This window comes from Nicotiana tomentosiformis, chromosome 12, assembly GCF_000390325.3.
Source record: "Nicotiana tomentosiformis chromosome 12, ASM39032v3, whole genome shotgun sequence".
NCBI classification, from domain to species: Eukaryota; Viridiplantae; Streptophyta; class Magnoliopsida; order Solanales; family Solanaceae; genus Nicotiana; species Nicotiana tomentosiformis.
In genome coordinates, this window is record NC_090823.1 from 75,530,491 (window position 1) to 75,552,806 (window position 22,316).

The 22,316-nt window shown below is 37.1% G+C and overlaps 1 protein-coding gene across 1 annotated transcript; it reads left to right on the forward strand.

Moving 5' to 3' along the window:
• Positions 1 to 18,456: 18,456 nt before the first annotated feature.
• On the forward strand, positions 18,457 to 21,889 carry LOC104101068 (protein HHL1, chloroplastic). The gene is made up of 5 exons (XM_009608477.4): positions 18,457 to 18,891; positions 19,659 to 19,796; positions 20,519 to 20,605; positions 20,727 to 20,774; positions 21,434 to 21,889. The coding sequence occupies exons 1-5, from the start codon at positions 18,613 to 18,615 to the stop codon at positions 21,575 to 21,577; spliced, it is 696 nt and encodes a 231-aa protein (XP_009606772.1). The 5' UTR covers positions 18,457 to 18,612; the 3' UTR covers positions 21,578 to 21,889.
• Positions 21,890 to 22,316: the final 427 nt, after the last annotated feature.

Sequence of the window (22,316 nt, forward strand, 5' to 3'; positions counted from 1 at the left end):
ATCGGCAGAAAACAGGAAAAGAAAGCGTTGCCATATTAAGGTCCATTTTCTTTCATTTTTGGTTCATTTATTCATCATGTTCTCTTCATAATGGTTTGAATATAAGTGTTTTTTTTTGGTTTATTGATATGTGCTGAAATCTTCTTTTCCTTTACGTGATTGTCTTTATATTTCATTTTAGATGTCTTTCACATTTTGTAATTTGATACTAGATGTGCGTACCTGTATTCAAGAAAAGTGAAGCCTATTATCATGTTCTCTTAAAAAGGGTTCTTCCCATGATTGGTTTAAGATTACTAAAAGATAAGTGAGTTGTGAATGTTAATTGGAAAAAGCCAGTTTCTTATTGAAATGGAAGTTCATGTAAGGTATAGTCTATGTTTGATCTTTTAGTTTCTCATGTGAATAATTAATGCGTTAGTGGTTCACATATCCTGTTCTTAAGTTAATTATCAATTACTTGAAGCATGAATTTTGATTGTTAAACAAGTGATTAGAAAGAATTGTTGGTAAACATCTGTTGAGGTTTTGGTATGAAATAGGCGCATAGACCACTAGAAAGTAGCGAGCAGTGGTTTCTTGTTTGTTTGGAATTGAGAAGATTTTGGTGGACAAATTTTTGTTTTTTTGGAGATTAGTGGGTAATGAGCTCTTTCACGTGTTGGGTCATGAGGGTGGCATAAAAAGAAATCGATTTGGGCCAATGAACATTGTTGGCCCAGTTTTAAACATCTGAGGCATGCCCTATTACCCTCTAAATAAGCTAGCCCATCTTTCCATGATTAATCTACTTTATCCCTTTCACAATAACTCCCATAATTTATTTGTCCCACAACTAATCTCAAGCTAGTTTAGGAAAATAATTCATGAACATCGTAGTTTGCTTTAGGCGCAATTTTAATTTACTATTGTGATTATGTATACGTTCGCGTAACATAGTAATGATTCCCAAAATAAATCAAGGTACACGTTCGCGCGACTTTGGCCAAACAATCTTAATAAATAATTAAGTGTTCTTATTAGAGTACACGTACGCGTGACACCAAACAAACGAATACACACATGTGGTTCGTTTCAAGATAATTCCTTAATTATGAATAATCAAGCAATAAAAGCGGATAGATAAAATATAGAAACTAATAAAATATAGTTTATCTTATTCCACGCACCTGCGGGACCGCACCTGCAGTTAAAAATCCTCACACCTGCGAGAATCACTTAAAATCTCAGCCTCCGTACCTGCGCCTAGGTCTCGCACCTGCGAGCTCGCAGGTAAGTCCAAATCCTTCACGCCTGCGCTCCAGCCTTGGCCTCCCATTTTCCGCATCTGCGCTTCAAATTCTCGTGCCTGCGGTAGCGCACCTGCACATTTCCTTCCGCTTCTGCGAACCCAATGCCCTCCTTTCCGTATCTGCAGACTCCCGTTGCGCACCAGCGACCTCGCACCTGCGACTCCACCTTCCGCAGGTGCGGAAATAGCAGTAGCAGCAGCTTCAGCTGCATTTTCCGAATTAGACAAATTCGTTAACCACCCGGAATCACCCCAAGGCCCTCGGAACCTCAACAAAAAATACCAACAAGTCATATATCAACATACAAACTTAGTCGAACCTTCGAATCACTCAAAATAACATTAAATCACAAAATTACCCTCGGATTCAAGCCTAAGAACTTCTAAATTTCCAAATTCGGCAACCGATGCCGAAACCAACAAAACCACGTCCGAATGACCTCAAATTTTATACACATGTCACAAATGATGCTACGAACCCATTCCAACTTCCGGAATTCCATTCCGACCCCGATATCAAAATTTCCACTGCCGACCAAAAATCGCCAAATATCCAATTTTGCCAATTTAAGCCTAATTCTACCACGGACCTCCAAATCACATTTCGGACACACTCATATGTCCAAAATCACCTAACAGAGGTAACGGAACCATCAAAATTCAAATCCGAGATCGTTTACACATGGATCAACATCCGGTTAACCTTTTCAACTTAAGGTTCTAAATAAGAGACTAAGTATCTCATTCCACTCCGAAACCACTCCAGGCCCGAACCAACTAACCCGGTATATCATAATATAGCTTAAGAGAATAAAGAAAACAGAAATGGGGAAAACAGGGCTATAACTTCCGAAACGACCGGCCGGGTCGTTACATCCTCACTCACTTAAGTAACGTTCGTAATCGAACGTGCCGAGAGTTGTTCCAAAAGCCAAGAAATGGCTGTGTAACTTTCCCATAAACATACCCGGGGGTGATCCCACGTCACCCTATCCCATACAGGTCTGATAGCACAGCATACTTTAAATTCCTCAATTCAACCTAGCCCACAAGCCTTCGAATCAAATTTTCGACATCCGAAATTTCTTATAAGATCAGAAGTTCGCATCTACATACTGTATAAGTCTGAACAAGCTGTACCAAAAGACGTAACCATAACTCAAATACTCAAATTCAAATACCTTATAGCTCGAATGCTCGAAGTAATGATTTCAAATCACAGTATCGACTCAAATCAACCCAGTGCTGGTAATGAACCTCATATCAGATAAAACCTCGTTCTAAAATCTTCGTACACTGCCGATGATGAAAGAAACATACTGAATTCATAACCATTCATTAGATCAACAAATCATGGAGCTCACGTTCCTTCTATAAGAACTATAGCCAATTTCAAAGCCGACTTCCGATATTTTCCTCCCAATTATACCACAATCAAATCTGATAGCATCCATTCTAGGACCAATGACCTCGTCTCATCCAACACGACCACTCTAGTGACATGATACATCAATACAATCTAAAGCCACAACCCGTGCAATCCGTGTACCAGATAGCAATATTCCAAATGTACCCAATCGTAACAATGACCCAAATAGGAGAACCGTCCGCAAGCTCGACGAGTACCACCCTGATGCAATGCTAAGAACCCATCATACACCGCAGAACCATAACACACGAATCTTACACAAGGGATCATATTTCCACATAACTCTGCTGCAATACGCGACCCTATCCAAATACTGGTCCATATGAAACACCTCAAGCCACCCTGCTAAAATCAATAACCATGCGCAATTCGACATTAAGTACCCAAAGTGCATTACCATAACCACAGAGAAGCAAATGACACCATGCCACATAAAACCCGAAAGAACATAACCAATACGTCATCAACCAAGCAATATCCAATACTATTCTCGCTCAAATTCCGCTATAAGGCCACAATAGAACTGCACCATATGTGCATATAACCAACGAATCACAACTCCTCGTATCATAGAAGAGTAACTCACAGATCATTTCAGAACACGAATAAGCTTCACATCAACCGAATGGCACATCCTTCAACAATAGCAGTATGGAGCCAATCAATCCAGCTCGGTGTAGAATACACATCCTAATTGGGCCTACCAATGGGCCTCAAATCAACTATGGTCAGCCACCAATAGATAAACAACCTCCGAAAGTCCATAATGACGGAATCATAACACCTTCTATCATTTGTCTAGCTCCGGCCACAACTTCACAGTCCACAACCATGAAACAATCTGCTCCTGAGAACTCCTAATCTCCAATTCCATAGAACACAGTTCTATCAAACGTTATATCAAGCCAAATTATGGCATAAATCACTCAGGCCCTCGGCCGATATCAAACATGTTGTGGCGTGCAGCCCGATCCCATAAATATGCAACATGCTGCGGCGTGCAGCCCGATCCCATAAATATGTAACATGCTGCAGCGTGCAGCCCGATCCCATAAATATCCTCACAAATCAGGCCCTCGGCCTCACTCATTCATAAACCTCTCAAGCCACTCGGGCATTTCAGTAAAAACAGGGTACTCAGCCCAAAACAACATTTATATGCATCAAAATAGAGTAATAAAACTGAGTTATGCAGTAAACAGGTATAACCATGACTGAGTATAGATTTTTTACAATCGAAAACAGTGAGAGGATAATAAGAAAAAGGCCCCTAAGGATCTAAACAGCACTGGCTCAAGGCCCAAACATGGCATTCAGCCCAATTTACGGAAACTCTTTCTAAAACATATAAGTATCATATAATTTCCAAAACAAAATATGCAACTTTACAGTTGTTACGGGACGGACCAAGTCACAATCCCCAATAGTGCACGCCCACACGCCCGTCACCTAGCATGTGCGTCACCTCAAAATACTATAATGATACAAAAATCTGTGGTTTCATACCCTCAGGACTAGATTTACAATCGTTACTTACCTCAAACCGGTGAAATCTCTACCCCGCAATGCTCTTGTCTCTGGACTCGGAATCCAAATACTCCAAATCTATTTACAATCAGTACAATACCATCAATATATGCTAATGGAATGAATTCCACAAGAAAAACTATCAAATTAGACCAAAACCCGAAATTGGCTCAAACCCGGCCCCCGGGCCCACGTCTCGAAATCCGACAAAATTTACAAAACTAGAAAGGTCATTCACTCACGAGTCTAACCATACCAAATTTATCATAATCCGACATCGTTTGGTCTTTCAAATCCTTAAATTAAACTCTTAAAAATTTCAAGCCCTAACCCCTTATTTTCACTAATTACAATGATTAAACAACGGAAAATCACCATGTATACAAGTATTAGGGCTCAAGAAACTTACCTCACTGATAGCCCTTGAATCACCTTTCGAAAATCAATCCAAAAGCTCCAAAAACCGACTTGAAAAATGGTGAAAATGAACTAAAATTCGTGAAGTGCTATATATACATTCTGCCCAGATTTTCGCACCTGCAGCCTATTCCACGTGCCTGCGGGACCGCACCTGCGGTTAAAAATCCTCGCACCTGAGAGAATCACTTAAACTCTCAGCCTCTGCACCTGCGCCCAGGTCTCGCACCTGCGGGCTCGCAGGTGTATCCAAATCCTTCGCGCCTGCGCTTGGACGCGCCTGCGCTCCAGCCTTGGCCTCCCATTTTCCGCATCTGCGCTTCAAATTCTCGTGCCTGCGGTAGCGCACCTGTGCATTTCCTTCCGCTTCTGCGAAGCCTGCCCAGTCGCCCTCCTTTTCGCCTCTACGGACTCCCCTTGCGCACTAGCGACCTCGCACCTGCGACTCCTCTTTCCGCAGGTGCGTAAATAGCAGTAGTAGAGGCTTCAGCTGCATTTTCCAACTTCGACAAATCCGTTAACCACCCGGAATCACCTCGAGTCCCTCGAGACCTCAACCAAAAATACCAACAAGTCATATATCAACATACAAACTTAGTCGAACCTTTGAATCACTCAAAACAACATCAAATCACCAAATTACCCTCAGATTCAAGCCTAAGAACTTCTAAATTTCCAAATTCGGCAACCGATACCGAAACCAACAAAACCACGTCCGAATGACCTCAAATTTTGCATACACATCACAAATGACGCTACGAACCCATTCCAACTTCCGTAATTCCATTCCGACCCCGATATCAAATTTTCCACTGCCGACCAAAAATTGCCAAATATCCAATTTTGCCAATTCAAGCCTAATTCTACCACGGACCTCCAAATCACATTCCGGACACACTCCTATGTACAAAATCACCTAACGGAGATAACAGAACCATCAGAATTTAATTCGGAGATCGTTTACATATGGGTCAACATCCGGTTGACTTGTCCAACTTAAGGTTCTAAATAAGAGACTAAGTGTCACATTCTACTTCGAAACCACTCCGGGCCCGAACCAACTAACCCGGTATATCATAATATAGCTTAAGAGAATAAAGGAAATAGAAATGGGGGAAACGGGGCTATAACTTCTGAAGCGACGGAACGGGTCGTTACAGAAGTGCTCTCAAAAATGCCGGCTTATGCCAAATTCTTGAAGGAGATGCTGACAAAGAAAAAGAAAATAGAAGAGACCTCAGTGGTCAAGCTCACAGAGCATTGCAGTGCGATATTGCAAAACAAACTCTCACAAAAATGTGGAGATCTAGGGAGTTTTACCATACCTTGCTCTTTAGGCACTACTAATTTTGATAAGTCTCTATGTGATTTTGGTGCCTCAATTAATTTAATGCATCTATCTATTTACAGAAAACTGGAGAAGGAGATTGGAGAGATAAGGTCTGCACCAATATCTTTGCAGCTGGAAGACCAAACGACTCTAACACCCGAGGGAATAGTTGAAGATGTTTTAGTTCGGGTAGATAAATTTGTATTTCCTGTGGATTTCATAGTGGTTAATATGGAAGAGAACAAGGAGGCCCCTCTCATCCTAGGAAGACCATTCATAGCAATGGGCAGAGCAATATTAGATATACATGAGAGAAAACTCATGCTTAGAGTGGGCGAAGAAACTGTGACTTTTGAGATGGAAGTAGAAACAAGGGGAAAAAGGGAGAAACTAACTGCTAGTGTTGTGTGGAAAGTGAAGGGTGTGACAGAGAAGGCTGCAGTGAGTGAAAAAGATAAGTGTGGAGTGTACCCCAAGAAGGCTGAGAAGAAGCTATCTGCATGGATGAGTGCACTAGTTCGGGCACGAAGGATGGAGCCCAACTTTGACTCAAACCCCGACTAGATGTCTAGGGAAGTTGTCCTTACCTCTTTCTTTTTATTTGTGTTTCACAGGGACATGACACAATTTAAAGTGTGGGTGGGGATGTATATATGTATAGAATGTATAAATGTCTATGTGTGTTTTTTGTAATTCATTTGATTGAAAGTTTTAAATTTTTTTATTTTTTCCGACAATGGATGTCATTCGACAAGTTTCTTGAGGGATTGAAAATCTTAAAATTTTTAATTTTTCCCGACGATGGAAGCCATTCGACAGGTTTCTTGAGGGATTAAGTCGAAGAAAAAAAAATATTATTTTTTTAGGTAGTATAATAATTTTCTCTTGATTTTTCTTTGTTCCGCAATTCTTTTTCAAGGGTTTTGTTTAAACCGGGTGTAGTTAGTTTTATTTTTTTAGGAGTAGGAGATCTTGTGTTGTGATTTTAAATAAAATCAATATCTCTTGACTTTATTATGCCTTGAGAATAGTAAGTGCTTTGGTTGTGACACTGAGGCTCAGTTTTGACTCATGTATAAGCACTTTAAATTGTATGATCTTAACTTTGCTTAACTACTTTGATTAGATTTTCTTGATGAGTCCGATCCTGAGTGAGTTTTGTGCCATGTGTGTGAGAGATATTGTGTATTTTGTGCATTGCATTTTATGTCTAAAACTTGTCTGGTGTGTTTGCAAAGAGAAATAGTAGTTTTATTCAGTCTTGGAAGTGATATAGGCGTTTCTTTTTTGAGCCAGTTATACATTGTACCCACCTAATTGTTATGTATCTTAGTTAACCCTTTAAGCCTATAATCTTATTTCTTTGTCAACCACATTATAAGCCTTACCATTTTACCTCTCGCTAGCACTTTAAATTTTTATGAACTTTGTAAAAGTTAAAGTGTGGGGTGTTGGTTGGCTTTTGAGTGGAAGTAATGAATTAAGGAGAAAGGTGCACTGTATTGAAAACAAAATATAGTTGTACTATTTTGCAAATTTTCATTGATAGTGGTAACATTTGATGTATGTGTACTTAAGGAAGTGGGAAGTTGACATATATTGATGTAAGGGTGGAGTTATGGTTTAACAAAAGTGTGGGATTTTGAACGGCCAATTGTATGTATTAAAGTGCTTAGGGAGGTGTAGTCAATATATCCAATGTATCCTACCCGTCTCGCAGCCTACATTACAACCAAATAAAGTTCTACTTGATCCTTGACTGAATAAGCTCAATTAGTAGAGTAGTATATTACGGTCAAGCTTATGGTACATTCTTTGTAGTGGATGAATTTCATTTTTGAGAGTGAGTTAATTCTTTCTATCTTGAGTTTCTATGTGTTCTTGAATTTTATTGTGTGTGGAACTACTCTCTATTATTGTGTGAGGGCACTTGATTCACGAAGGAAAGGTAATGTCGTTGACCTTTGTATTAGAGTAAGTGAGCGGTTTGTGAAAAATGCGTGGTGCTTTTGAGTCAAATCTTGAGGCGAGGATGTTATGGTATTTTGCTTACTCTGTTTCGATTATTCTTGGTGTGATGAGTTAGGAGAGTTGCTTAAAATGGTCGTCTCTATGTGAAGTGTAGTTTAATTGCTCGAAGACGAGCAATGGTTTAAGTGTGGGGTGTTGATGATAGACTATAATCCCGTATTTTAGTTGCTTATTACACTCTCATTCACTACACTTTACTTGTGTTGAGCTTTAATTGGTAGTGTTTTTGCACTTATTGTGTGTTTTATGCCTTGTAGGAGTTATTTCGAGTTATGTAGATGTTGTGGAGCTAATTTGAGCTATTTGGAGCTTTGAAGTCTGAGCATAAGCCCAAGAAATTAAGCTGGGATCACGTTCGGGAGTCGAAAACCAAGCTTGGATGTCAAAAATTTGGAAAACTCATTTCTGGCCATAATTTGCACTACCGCTTGCGGGGCGCGAGGCGCTAGTGCAAAAAGTGGCCAGAAATCATATTTTGGCATGTTCTGCAATTTCCTACATGCGCGCTGCATGGGGCGGCGCGGTAGGCCAAAAATGTTAGAGTGACTTTCCAATTCCGCTAAAAAGGGTAATTTCGTCCGGGAATTATTAGGGGATGGCTTAAATACACAAGAAAACACTATTTTCGGTACTTTTGACACATTTTCGACCTAAGGAGGCAAAGGAGGAGTTGGAAGAACACAAGCACAAGGATTTCATCATTCCTTCCTCACTCAAGATCCGAGTTTGGATTGAATTTATGTTTTCCTATACTTTAGTTAAAATTATGAAGAACTTCTCCATGTCTATGGAGTAGATCTTTTTGGGTTTTGATGGATTTGGTGTATTGATGATTGTTTGTAGATTATAACTCTATTTTTATGTATTTGAATCGTTGTTGGAAGATTTAATTGTTGCATCTATATATACTTGTTCTTGTAATCGAAAGAGGCATAACTTGTGATATCTTTGCATTTTATTGTTGGTTGAGTTCATAGATTCTTCTAAGTAATCTAAAGAGGCTAGTTGAATCATTGATTAAATCTAGCTAGGAGAATAATCAAAAGAGGTTTTTCTAAAGACCGATCCACTATACATTCTTGCATATCTTCACAGTGCTTAAATTGGTTCATCTCGTGAGGTTAACACTTAATCGAGATAGGGGTTTTTACTGAACATTTGAACTAATAAAAGAGTGAATTCGAGAGACTCACTTGAACATTGGAAGTGAATTATCTAGAGTTAGATTCCGAACAATTATCTTGCACTTATTCTATCAAAACCCTATCCTCTTCCACTGATAACCTTCATTGCTTATTCCTTGTTTCGATAGTCACTAGTCAATAGCTGTAGATTTTAGATTCTTAGTTAAAATTTATTATTAATCATATAAAATCTTAACTGTTGATCCTCCTAGATAGTAGTCTAGCTACAAACTATGAGAATACTATTTAAATCCAATCCCTATGGACACGATATTATAGTATACTATCTTTGACTAGCGAACACAATTTAAGTGTGTGTTTTGCACTCGTCAGGTATGCATAATTAGAGATTGACTTTTATTTGTATCACATTCATCATCTGGAGAAACTCAAGGTTTTCATGCCCATCTTTTACATATGGCATGCTTCGTCTATCCTTAACTCGTACTTATACGTGGCACTTTATTTCTTGTGTGCCACTTCTATTACATATGACACCATCATGAAAATAACCTATCATGCTTAGGGGAAACCCTATGTCAAGTACAATTAAGGATCATCTCTCTCGTCTTGTAACATTCCATTTTCGGATGATCAAGAAGTTCTTTTTTTTGGGAAGGTGTCTTTGGTCATTATTGACACTGCCTTAACTATGTCATATTTCTTATGAATCATACTATGTTTGCCACAAACTTGACTGATTCACATTCACTTATCAGTTAGATCCATATCACCGCTCTATATATTGTCATGACAATTTAAGGTGCAACATCTTCATTTACAATATTCTTTTTGTACCTTTGCTAAACTCGTTAATGCTGATTACCATAGTAAACAGTCGCTCCAACATCTTGACTAACAATCTTGAAATGAAATCTAGGGTCTAACATAGGTTCCCTTATTCGCATCCTTTAGTAAAATTTTTTATAAGTCATGACACTATCCTGACAATACTAGCTGACATCATGACCTTATTTTCTTCCATGATTTCTCCGTATTTGACTGATAATTCTTATTGACCAAAGTCATACATGTTGACTGTATTAGTCCCAATCTATTCTCAACTTATCTTTCCATTTTGAACAAATCTGACACTTTTTGTCTATTAGCCCAAATATCTTGTATTATAATTTGAACCTTGAGCTTTATTCTCGTCACTTATATATCTTCCATAACAGGTAATAAATACGATCGAGAATCCATACTCTCACTTCAGGCACAAATGCACGATCTAGAGTATGAAGAAAGTGAAACGCCCTAGATGTCATTGTAGCTTCCCCGATATAAGTGTGGTCGGCAACATACCGATAAGAGAGACTCTACTTGACACGGTTCCATAGACTTCCTAGGTCTCGACTTAGAATCTAGTGTTCTGATACCAAGTTTGTCACGACCCAAAATCACGTGACCGCACCCGGCACACTACCCGACCCGAGCGAACCAAACCATGTGATGCACCCAAATCATATGCATGAAAACCAATTTCACTGCGGAAGCTCCTTGAAAATCAAATACATTTTCAAGTTAAATGATAAAATATTTTCCAATTCAAAATCACTCATGACGCCTTTCATGATAATAACAATGAGACCAAGTAAAATAAATATATTTTCATGTATGTCGTGTACAACCCCGTTACTACAACCTTTCACAACTATCTATGGAGCATCTATACCAAAGAATAGAACTAAACGCTTAGGCTAATACCCAACTAGCATAAATTAAGAAAACAACATGATAGCTACCACAAAAATAGGAGTGGTGCCTCATCATATACCTCAGGAAGAGAGCATCCTAGCGCCGACCGCATGCCACGTATCATACCTCATCCAGAAATATGTAAAGTAAGCAGAGCCCTGGAGGAGGGGGCTAAGGGTTGAGTACACCACGACGGTACTCAGTAAGTGTCATAGACTCTCTCTAACTTAAGTTCTTGGGACAAACTTTATATAAATAATGCATCAATATTTGATATAAAACGATAAGTAATTTTAACAATTCATGATAAATGTCATTTTAAATAAAATCCAAGTGAAATATAACCCACGATATAAACTTTTAAAATATTTATATCAACCCAAGATTTTTGGATAAAATCATACAAAATCATTTCCATTTGCTTTAAGTCATTGAAATAACTTTCGACTCCTTAGGCCTAAACATAAGAAAATCATCCTTACCTTTCACCGGGAGTACTATACAATCACCGACATAAGAAGGTCAACTAGGTTATGTACCTAGCGGCAAGTATCATATAACCTATTTGCTCAGGTCGTCTCATCGTAGTATCGTAAGAATCGACTCAACCATGCTAATAATAGCACAAAATAGTAGCCTCTCAAGAGAGAGCACTCTATCGTAGTCTATACCACAAAGTGACCATCTACGCCTACACCGGCACGTGTAGTTTCATGACGACGAACACAATATATCCGAAGTCAATCTCGGTGAACACAAGTAACTCCCATAATATTTGATACTTCAAAAATAGATTCATAGCATAGTAGCCTCAAAGGATTTATTTTTATCAAATCATAACATTAATAAAGAAAATCTAAACCATTTGAACAAAAATTAAATAAACAACCTTTTACATGTTAAAGCCTTTAACAATTTAATATCAATCCTTAAAAGATACCACAAGTGCTATTCTGCTCATCAATTTCCAAAAGGAATGCTTTTTATGAAGAGTTATCTTTAGCACTCAAATATGTATACTCTTGTCAATACAAAAATTTTGATAAAAACTTATAACATTTACCTTGAGTGTCATTTTGCCAACGAGATTTAAATAAAATTTTATAAATGGTACTACATATACAACATAATATTTTTGTACATGGAGACATCCGTACTTGTTTGTCCCCACAAGCACGAAAGCACATTTGCAAACAACTTAAGTATTAACTCGAAACATGCTTTTAGAGAAAGTCCCTCAAGTAGAGTAAGTTTTAATAAACTTACCTCGCTTTCGCTTTATTAACATTCACAAGCTTTCAATCCTCCTCCATCATTCCAATGTTGATTAAAATGCTCAAACATCACCAACAAGTCGATATCTACAATTAGATATCCTAATAACATCAAAATATGACCTAAGATATTGATCAATATCCATATATAGCTCATAATTTGGCTACAAGCCTCCAACAACTCAAATCACCAAATAGATTTACATACTAGACCATTCAACTTCATTCTTATATTTTAATACCCATTCGAAGTCATTAATAATACTACATCAATTCTCCAATGCCACCAAGTTACTATTCATCGTCTTCTATAATCAACACTTGCAAAATATACAATTCGGGTGATTACGTAGTTGATCACTTCCAACTTTCACTAACAAATAATTCCATAGGTTCATTGTATTCATCAATTTCATCGCCAAGATTACTATTCATCTTCTCTCTTATTTTCTCAATAGTATTATTTATGCCATGAACCAGAGTTTTATAATCCAATCTTTCAACCATTAAAACTTATAACAAATGCTTCAAATACTTCTAACTACTCATAATAAATGAGTTTTAAGCATTGGAATTACTTCTAGTAGATCAATCTTGAAAAATTACAACTTTGATGATTTTTGTGTTCTTGAGGATTTGATGATGAAATCTAGTATTTGGATGCAAGAATGATATTAGAACTCATGTATATTGAGTAAGAATTAACCCAAAACATCATTAACAACTTACCTTAGTTGATTGGACTTAATTTGAGCTTAAAATCGCATCTTCTCCTTAAGAACCCTAACCCCCAATACTCAAAATGCTCTCTTCCCCCGATTTTGTATTTATAGGCCCAGATTTCCTGGTTTCGAACGCTGCCCCGGATGCTTTACATCCCCAGTTCACTCCTCTTCGAAGCCCGGATGCGGACCCAGACGCTATGGCAGTACTTCACTACCAGCCTTTGGTATTTTGATCATCTCTTGTAGGAGTATCCAAATGACGAACGGTTTGAAGCGTAAGCAATTAGACTCGATGATCTTTCATTTAATAGGTTTTCCATCAGATAAATCCATATATATATATATAGATATGCTCGTCCAAAGTTAGGTCTTATACGTACTCATTTGGAACTTTAGTCTATCGTATAATTTCTAACTTGACTTAGACTTAGGGCTCTCCTTAGACCCCACATCACTTATAATATGCCTCGTACACTTATTATCATATTCAATTAATATCCATCATATTAATAGTCCTCGTCTACACATAAAATAATGTAATTAGCATATCAACTTTATTAATAGCGCTTAAGTATTTTAAAATTTTCTCGGGTGCTACGCCTATAACCTTCATCAGTAAAGGTTTGGCCCCTATACATCTTGCACTATCAGTTTATGAAAGGGAACTACTTGCACTAGTCTTTGTTGTCACCAAATGGTCCCATTATTTGCTTGGTCAGCATTTCATTGTTAAAACTGACCAAAAGGCTTTGAAGTATTTGTTGGAGCAAAACCTACATACTGATTCACAATTGAGGTGGCTAGCTAAGTTGCTCCCTTTTGACTCTGAAATACAGTACAAAAAGGGAAAGAAAAATGTTGCTACAGATTCACTTTCCAGAATTGATGGTGCTGAACTCATGTCCTTGATGATGTCTTCGGTTCAAGTTGAGATTTGTCAAGAGATTATAGCTAGGAGCACTTCTGATCCTGAGTTAAAAACTCTCATTGCTTCCTTGCAACACACACCTAAGAAGCACTACACTTGGATCAATGATCAACTAAGGAGAAAGGGCAAGCTTGTCATTGGACATTATGCTGGCTTGAGACACAAGATCCTTACCTTATCGCATTCCACTCCCTCAGGTGGACAATTTGGGATTGATTCTACCACAAGGAAGGTGATGGAATACTTCTATTGGAAAGGGATCAGGAAGGATATCTTGGACTTCATTCACAAATGTGATGTCTGTCAGAGAAACAAATATGATACTTTTGCATATCCTGGCATGTTGCAACCTTTGCCAATACCTTCATTGTCTTGGACAGACATTAATATGGATTTCATAGAGGGTTTACCTAAATCTAAAGGGAAGATTATTATTTGGGTCATTATAGACATGTTCACTAAGTATGGTCATTTCATTGCCATTTCTCATCCTTATACTGCCCAAATTCTTGCTCAGGTGTTTTTGGATACTACCTTTAAACTTCATGGATTCCCTGCTTCCATTACTAGTGATAGGGATACCATATTCATCAGTTTTGGAAGGAATTCTTGTCAGCTCAAGGTGTCACATTTCAGACTTCAACTACTTACCATCCTCAAACAGATGGTCAGAGTGAAGTGCTCAACAGGTGTTTAGAAACCTACTTGAGATGCTTTTGCACAGATTCTCCCACTGATTGGGGTGCCTTCTTATCCATTTAAGAATGGTGGTACAATTTTAGTCCTCATTCTGCTATTCAAACCTCTCCTTTTGAACGCATATATGGTTATCCTCCTCCTATACACTTTCCCTATCTTCCTGGAGATTGTTATGTTGATGTTGTTGAGGACATCATGTTGGTTAGGGAATTCAAGATGCATCCGGCTAAATTTCCTCTCTGTCAAGCTCAACAGAGAATGCAAGCTCAAGCTAACAACCACAGGTTTGATAAAGAGTTCCAGGTGGGAGATTGGGTCTTTGTCAAGCTGCAGCCCTATAGACAGTCTACCCTCTCTATTTTTCCTTATCATAAGCTCACTTCTAAGTATTTTGGCCCTTATCCTATTATAGAAAGAGTAGGAGCTATTGCTTATAAGCTTTTGCTTCCCCTAGAGGTTCAAATTCACTCCACATTACACATTTCTCAGCTCAAGCTTTCTTATGATCTACCTACAGAAATTGTTCATCCTCCAATTTTGAACTTAGCCAGTCCCTTGTGTCCCCTCCCAGAAGTTGTGTTGGGTAGAAGGTTAATCAAGAAAGGCAATAAAGTTGTTGCACAATGTTTGGTTAAATGGAAGGACTTGGATGTCTCGCAAGCTACATGGGAACTTGCCTCTGACCTGCGCACCAGATTTCCCACATTCACCCTTGAGGACAAGGGTTTTGTCCATTGGGGGGGAGAGGGTATTGATACACATATTTCAGCTGCTGCCAGCTAGGTTGCCAGCTTAGGTGCCATGGAAGCACACACCTAAGCCTATTCATGCGTTTGTTGTTGCTAGTTTTTAAATTTCAGTTGGCGGAAAAGTTAGTTAAGCTCTAATTTTCAGCTTATGCATTTCCTTTCCATTTTCATAGATAAATAGGACAATTGTAATAAAGGAACACATGTTTTGAATGACAATTGAATTTTGATCTCTCTCCTTCTCTATTCTCAGCTCGTCTTCTCTTCTCCTTTTCCTCTCCTCCTCTTCTTCTTCGTAATTACTGTTACATTGCTTCTCAATACCAGAATTTGGTATCAATTGTGTTGAGGTGTACAAAGACGGATAATCCAAGACATAAATTGTGCATGAAGCTCACAAGGTAAACAATTGAAAATATAAAACGTGCATTTAAACGCGAACATACTACCGTTAATCTGATAAGTCTATCTTACCCACTTATAATCACCTCGGAAAATTTAAAGAAGTCTCGTCGCAAAGCAAATCATGAAAAAGTTTTAATTAGGAGTTTTACAGTACTGCACGGATCCAAAAAGGTTCAAGCTCTTTCACTAATAATTATGTTTAAAAAAAAACTGCGTACTTTAAGTTTGGAGGGATAATCTCATATTTTAATTTTCAAATATCATTTTCACTTAAAAATATGTTTTTACTTTTTTTTGAAATTTCATAATTCTTATGTCCAAACACCCACTTACAAACTCAAAAAAGAAAAATTTTAACCCAAGATTCTATAACAAATATATATATATATATATATATATATATATATATATATATATATAAAGGAGGGACACGAGAGAGGTAATGTGGCATCTCTATAGTGTAGGAACCCTCTTTATCTTTTTTCTCATTTTTTTGACATTTTCCTTTCAATTTTTCTATTTTAATTATTTTAAAATTTTCACACCATAATGCCATAACTCACTCACACCTCTTCATTGGGGTTATAACTTTTCAATTCCATAACCTCCAATCGTTTATTATGTTAATTAATAACCCTGCTCATATCCCTGTCCCTCCGTTCCTCTTCTTGCTCGTACCTGATCGTTACTAATGTAACCTCCCATTCTGTTCATAAAGTTTTGTATTATTCATACATTCAGTAGTACAATAAAGTTGGTTGCACAAAGCACTTTTTATTTTTGTGGAGATTTACTATTCCGGTTAAGATTTTAAATAGCACTTATAGTATTTTGGTCTGTTTACTCATAACTCATTTTAAATATGCAGTTTTTTTAGCGTAATGGAATACATCATGCTTGTGTTCCTTGGAAACTACGTCCAGGTTGGTATTTTTGTGAATTGAATTTGAAAATTATGACTTTCTTATGTTTGTTATCTTATCCTCGCATAGTTCTCTGTTAATTATAGCCCAGTGCTTTGAAGTGGAATCCATCTTTCATTCTTTCTACCTTGTGGGTCATTTGTTACTTTATGTTGTTAATTATAGTAATCCATCGGTTTCACTTTTTTCTTCTTCTTTTAATCGAGTCACCCCAAGAGCAAGGTGGAGAGTTCTTGGAGGGAAGGAGCCGAGGGTCTATCGAAAACAGACTCTCTACCCCAGGGTAGGGATAAGGTCTGCGTACACACTACCCTCCCCAGACCCTACTAGTGAGATTATACTGGATTGTTATTGTTGTTCCTTTTCCTTTAGACCTTCGGAGTCACTAAGAAGGTATATTTTAATATAAAGTGATAAATTATAGGAAAGAGAGCGAAAGGTAAAGAAAGAAATATAAAATTGAATGAGGCAAATACAAAGAGTAACCGTTGGAAGATGGATAAAAAGTAAAGTAACAAGAAAATGAATAACAAAGAAAGTAACAGTATGTAGAAAATATCAATAGGTTGTTTGAGACTATTATTTCCCTGAAAATCCTTTATTTTCCTTCTTTTGTGCGGGATCTTTTTAGTAATCTCTTCCCTCATTATTACTCTATTATTTATCTCTTTTTCATAAAATTTCTCTAAATTTTGAGTTGTGTTTTCTACTTCTATAATAGGTATATATATGATCTTACTCTTGTCAATTCTCATGATGATGGCCATTTCATAACATTAAGTAGTTGCGTGGTTGGTAGAAGCAGCCAGTCAAGTTTCATTCCAAATCCAACAAAGGCATCATGACTTATATAATTAGCAAATTAAATAAATATTTCACCAGAATGGTAGGCGAGATGGGATATTAAAACAGGGGATTTATGCTTCATGAGAAATTTCAGTCCCCAAATTAGTTTCGTCGTAACTATATTGAGAAAATTTTCTTTTAGCATATATTAAACGCATTACTAATTGCCCTCAGTTTGTCCAAAAATATTGAAGGAGAAAAGAGATGGCTCATATCAAGAATCTGGTCACCAAATTTGGAACTCAACATTGACAAGGGTTACGGTGCTATGACTACCTAACAAAAAATAAAATGTTAGTTCAAATTGTATTTTTTATACTATTTATCAAATTAAATTATAGAATAACGTGAACCCCTCATAATTTATGGGTAGATGTAAGGACGATGACAAGAGTGAAAGATGAAATTTTGAGTACACAAGGAAGAGTAGGAAAGAAACAATCAAATGATGAGTTTTGGTTATCAACAATTTATGGATACTACAATAACAGCATTGTACCTCGAACTCACAAACAATATAAATACGTACATTTATATAGTACACTTAGAGAATCGCGTATTAGGACCACTATATAAAGCTGAAAATTTTCCTTTAAAGCTCTTTTCTGTTTTTTTTCTTCATTTTCAAAGAAATTTTTATAATGAAAACAGGTCACCTAAGCTCTAATTCTAATAAAAATATTATAATTTCTTATATCACCCAGACATAGAATTTTAATTTTACGGATATACATAAAAAAGTTCTCTTCTATCTCGATTAAATTATTTTAAAATTTATTAGAAAAAACTTTTGAACTTGTGATGTAAAATGAGACACATATATTTTGTGTGGTTATAAATCATTATATAAAGATAAATTATTTTCAAATAGGTAAATGAATACTTCAGGTAAAAAAAAAATAGTTGTTAATATAATACTAGTAGCTTATTACCATGCCACGTGTATGGAACATATTGATTACTCCTAATAGCTTAAACTCAATTTCAAACAAAAAAGAAATTTGTGGATAAGGTGATCCAAGAATCTCACAACTCACAAGCAGTGCTGATGATTTGTCTCTCCATCAACCTTGTAAAAATACCTCAAAAACCATAGACTAAACAAGAAAAAAAAAAAGGAAAATTCATAGTAGCAGAAGAATTGTAAGAAAGAAATATGGAAGTGGCTATGTCTTTGAATCCACTGGTTAGATTACCCCTTTCAAATTCAAGAACCCATGAAGATTTTTCAATTGTTAAACATTCAGTTTTCTCCTCAAGAACAACAACAACTCAGAAGCAGAGGCAGTTACATGGTAGAAGATTGTTAGTGGTTGAAGCAAAAGGAAAGAAAGGAGGAATGGCAGCTCGTCAGTACCAACGTATGGCTCCTCCTATTCCCAAGATTGAAGATGATGGCAACCCCAAATTCGTTATCTTTGTTCGCATGGCCAATGTTAGTTTCTCCCTTGTATCTTTTGTCCTTTAATTTTACTTACTATAAGTATGATTCTTATTTTATTACTCTATGCTGTAGTTTGAGAGTATAGGCGATAAAGATTCGTGACCTTTTGTCTATTGGGAGAGTAAAGTTTGAGCTTTATTACTCTATGCTCATATTGCGCTAGGCTAACAGTTCATGTAAAGCTAGTCATTTTATGATGCTGAATCCTCACAATACAAATTTGGCCTAAAATGGAGCAATATGGTCATACCCCTCCCAATTTGCTTGGGATTGACGCGTAGTTGTTGTTGGGAGAGTAATGTTTGTTCCTTTGCACTTCTTGTTGTACCAAGGCAATGCTTAGTCTTGTATCTTTTTCTTTCTCATAAGTCAGCAAGTCTTGTAAGTATATACTTCTGTTCGTGTCAGAGCTTCCAAAACTACAAGTAAGATTTCGTGTTGAATATTCAAAGCTTTATGAGTTAGTAAGATGGATGAATTTGAAACCAAGTGAAAGGACTAGTTGCATTTGATTAGCTAGTTGATCCTCACATTCCCCTGTGTTTTTGTCATCTCAACTCACCATATCCTTCATTGCTTCCTACACAAGTTCGAATGTAATTGACTTTGAAGTGAATGTAGCAGTTCCCAGCTCATGACTACTTTAAAGTTTAAAACTTTGCGGTTTTGTTCGTATTTCTTCCTTCACATATTCTTGCTTATTTACATTTTAGCTTGTGGAAAATCTAATTCATGTTTTGTTTTATTCCTCGGGACAGGTTTATCTTTGGTACCCCCTGAATATTGTAACCGGTGGCACAACTGCAAAAATAATGGTTGCTGCAAAAGACAACTTCCTAGGGAAATACATATACAAAGATACTCTAGCTAGGAATCTCGCGGCAGTGATTTACAATGTAAGTGCCTGTGAAACAACTGGTTAGACCTCAGTCCCTTGTTAGTATCCAGTTTCTTTATCCTTCATAAGAGATAGCAGGAATCTGGTTTTCCTCGTGCTCACTTTCTTCAATCACCCGGGAGGTAATGAGCTAAAAACTGTTCTTTGTGCTTTTAAGCAAATTCTTAACACTTGTACAATCATCATGGTTGATGATTGGTTTCAGGGTTATGGCGTTGCATCAGGTGCACGATCCATCTGAAACGATGATTTGTCTATCAAACATGTATTTTCCTGATAAACGAGTATTATTGTTCTAGGTAAAGGGCAGCCTGGTGCACAAAGCATCCCGCATTCACACAGGGTCCGAGGAAGGGCCGCACCCCAAGGGGTGTGATGCAGGCAACCTACCCTAATGCAAGCATTAGTAGCTGCTTCCACGGCTCAAACCCATGACCTATAGGTCACACGAAGACAACTTTACCGTTGCTCCAAGGCTTCCCTTCATTGTTGTTCTAGGTAGATGTAAATAAATTGAAACCCATAAGAATGAACCGAGAGTTCATAACAAGGCAAAGCCTATGATATTGATCCTACCTTGAAATCTAAGATTCACTAGAAAGATGAGTAAATGATCAAGAAATATGAGTCTTGACATTATTGCGATGTTAATTTACATTAATTCTTTGGGGTTATGTCAATCTTTCTGAGATACTGTAACTTGGTTTCTACTTGGAACAGGATGAAAAGAATATACAGAAATTGGCAATGAAACAGCACCGTGTATTGAAGTCAGCGACAGAATTTAGATATGGATACAAACTTGTGGTAATGTTCTTAGTCTCTGCATCATTCAGTATTGATTCTTTGTTTTCTTGTGTGTTTTTTCTAATTCGTAGGACACCTGTAAACGAAAGAGTGAAAAAAATTTGTTCTGTCTGATTTGCAGGAGAATAACAATTTGAGGGCTGCCCTCTCTACTACAGATGTGATTGAGGTATGGAACTTATAGCTGTTCTAAGGCTTTACTATACAGCAATCATAGGTGGTGGGATATAATAAACCATGGGATAGTAAACATAATCTTAAGAACAGAAGACTTTGCTAAAAGAGAGAGAAATATTGAGTCCAACTGCTGACTTGTACTACAGGATTGTGCTTCTGTATTATCTAATAAAAAGGATAAATCAATCTCTAATCATTAGTGCAGCTTTGTGGTTTATCTATTTAAAGAATTATGTCTCAGAATCGGCCTAATTCCCAGGAGTTTCTCAGTTGTGCACTCCTTTATGGTCTAAAATATTAATCTTTTATTGCACTTCCCCTGTATATGACCATAGGCTTCTAATTATGTTGAATGATCTCTTCTACATTGAGTAACTCGCTATTTCCGGAAAGCATATTATTGCATCTATTACCAATCAAATTGGATTTGTCCAAAGAATTTGTACCATGTAGCTACGTTATAAACAATTAAGGTTTTGCTAAGAGGCATTCAAATTGCAGAAGAAATTTATCTGAAAATTTTAGACGACAACATGGCATTGGTACTAGCAGTACTCAGTAATGATATTATATGCCTTGCTTAGAGTAGTAGCATGTTGTTCTGCTTTCTGCTAAATGACATCTTTCAAAATCTTCATATGATTCTTTCAGCTTCCGACCCCGGATCAGCTTAAAACAGTCGTTGATAAGGTCAAGGACTTCTTCGGAGATGCTAAAGAGTCATTTGGTAAGCTGACAGCCCTTCCGACGTCCGAGTCATCAGAGGAAGATTCACCAAAAGAAGGATCCAAATAGAAGATTCACCATAAGTACTGCAGAACTTAGATGTCATATGGATGTTTGTTGTCACATGCACTTTTTCTTCGACCTACTGCATTTACCATTCTTAAATCAGCAGGGCCAAGAACTGATAACGCGCTGTGGAAGATGAGGAACTATACTTTAAAGCATACTTGTTAAACTATCAAAAAGTTTCCAGCCCTTGATTTTCCATGTTTTTGGTTGATTGGAGTGAGTTATACTTGACAAACTCTACTGGATTTTTTGTTTAATACTGTTCATTTCATAGTATAAAATGCAGCAGTACTCTAATTAGTTTATTGTTAATGTGAAATGTGTCACCTTCAGCCACTACACACTTGTGTAAGGAATATCATCGAATTACAAAACTTGTATATATTATTTGGAACCTCAGTAAGCATTGGTTCAAAGTAAAATTGTAGTTCTAATCTGTGGATATTGATACAAAGAGCTGCAAAATACAATTACCCTTGAACTGTATCGGTCTGGATAACCAAATTTTCATTCTCAAGCATCCTAAGTAGATGTAGAGCTTATTGATAGTCTGGTACAAGCTTCAAACCCGATCTTTTTCTTGGTATTCAGCTTTAAATTTCTGTCAAGCCTAAATGATACAGTGGAGAGCTCTATAGTGGCTAATGCCAGCAAGTAACATGTGCATCCTTTAAAGGGTACAAACCTGAAATCTTTTTCTCTGAAACATTTCCTTGTCTAAAGAGTTTCCAGGATTGTA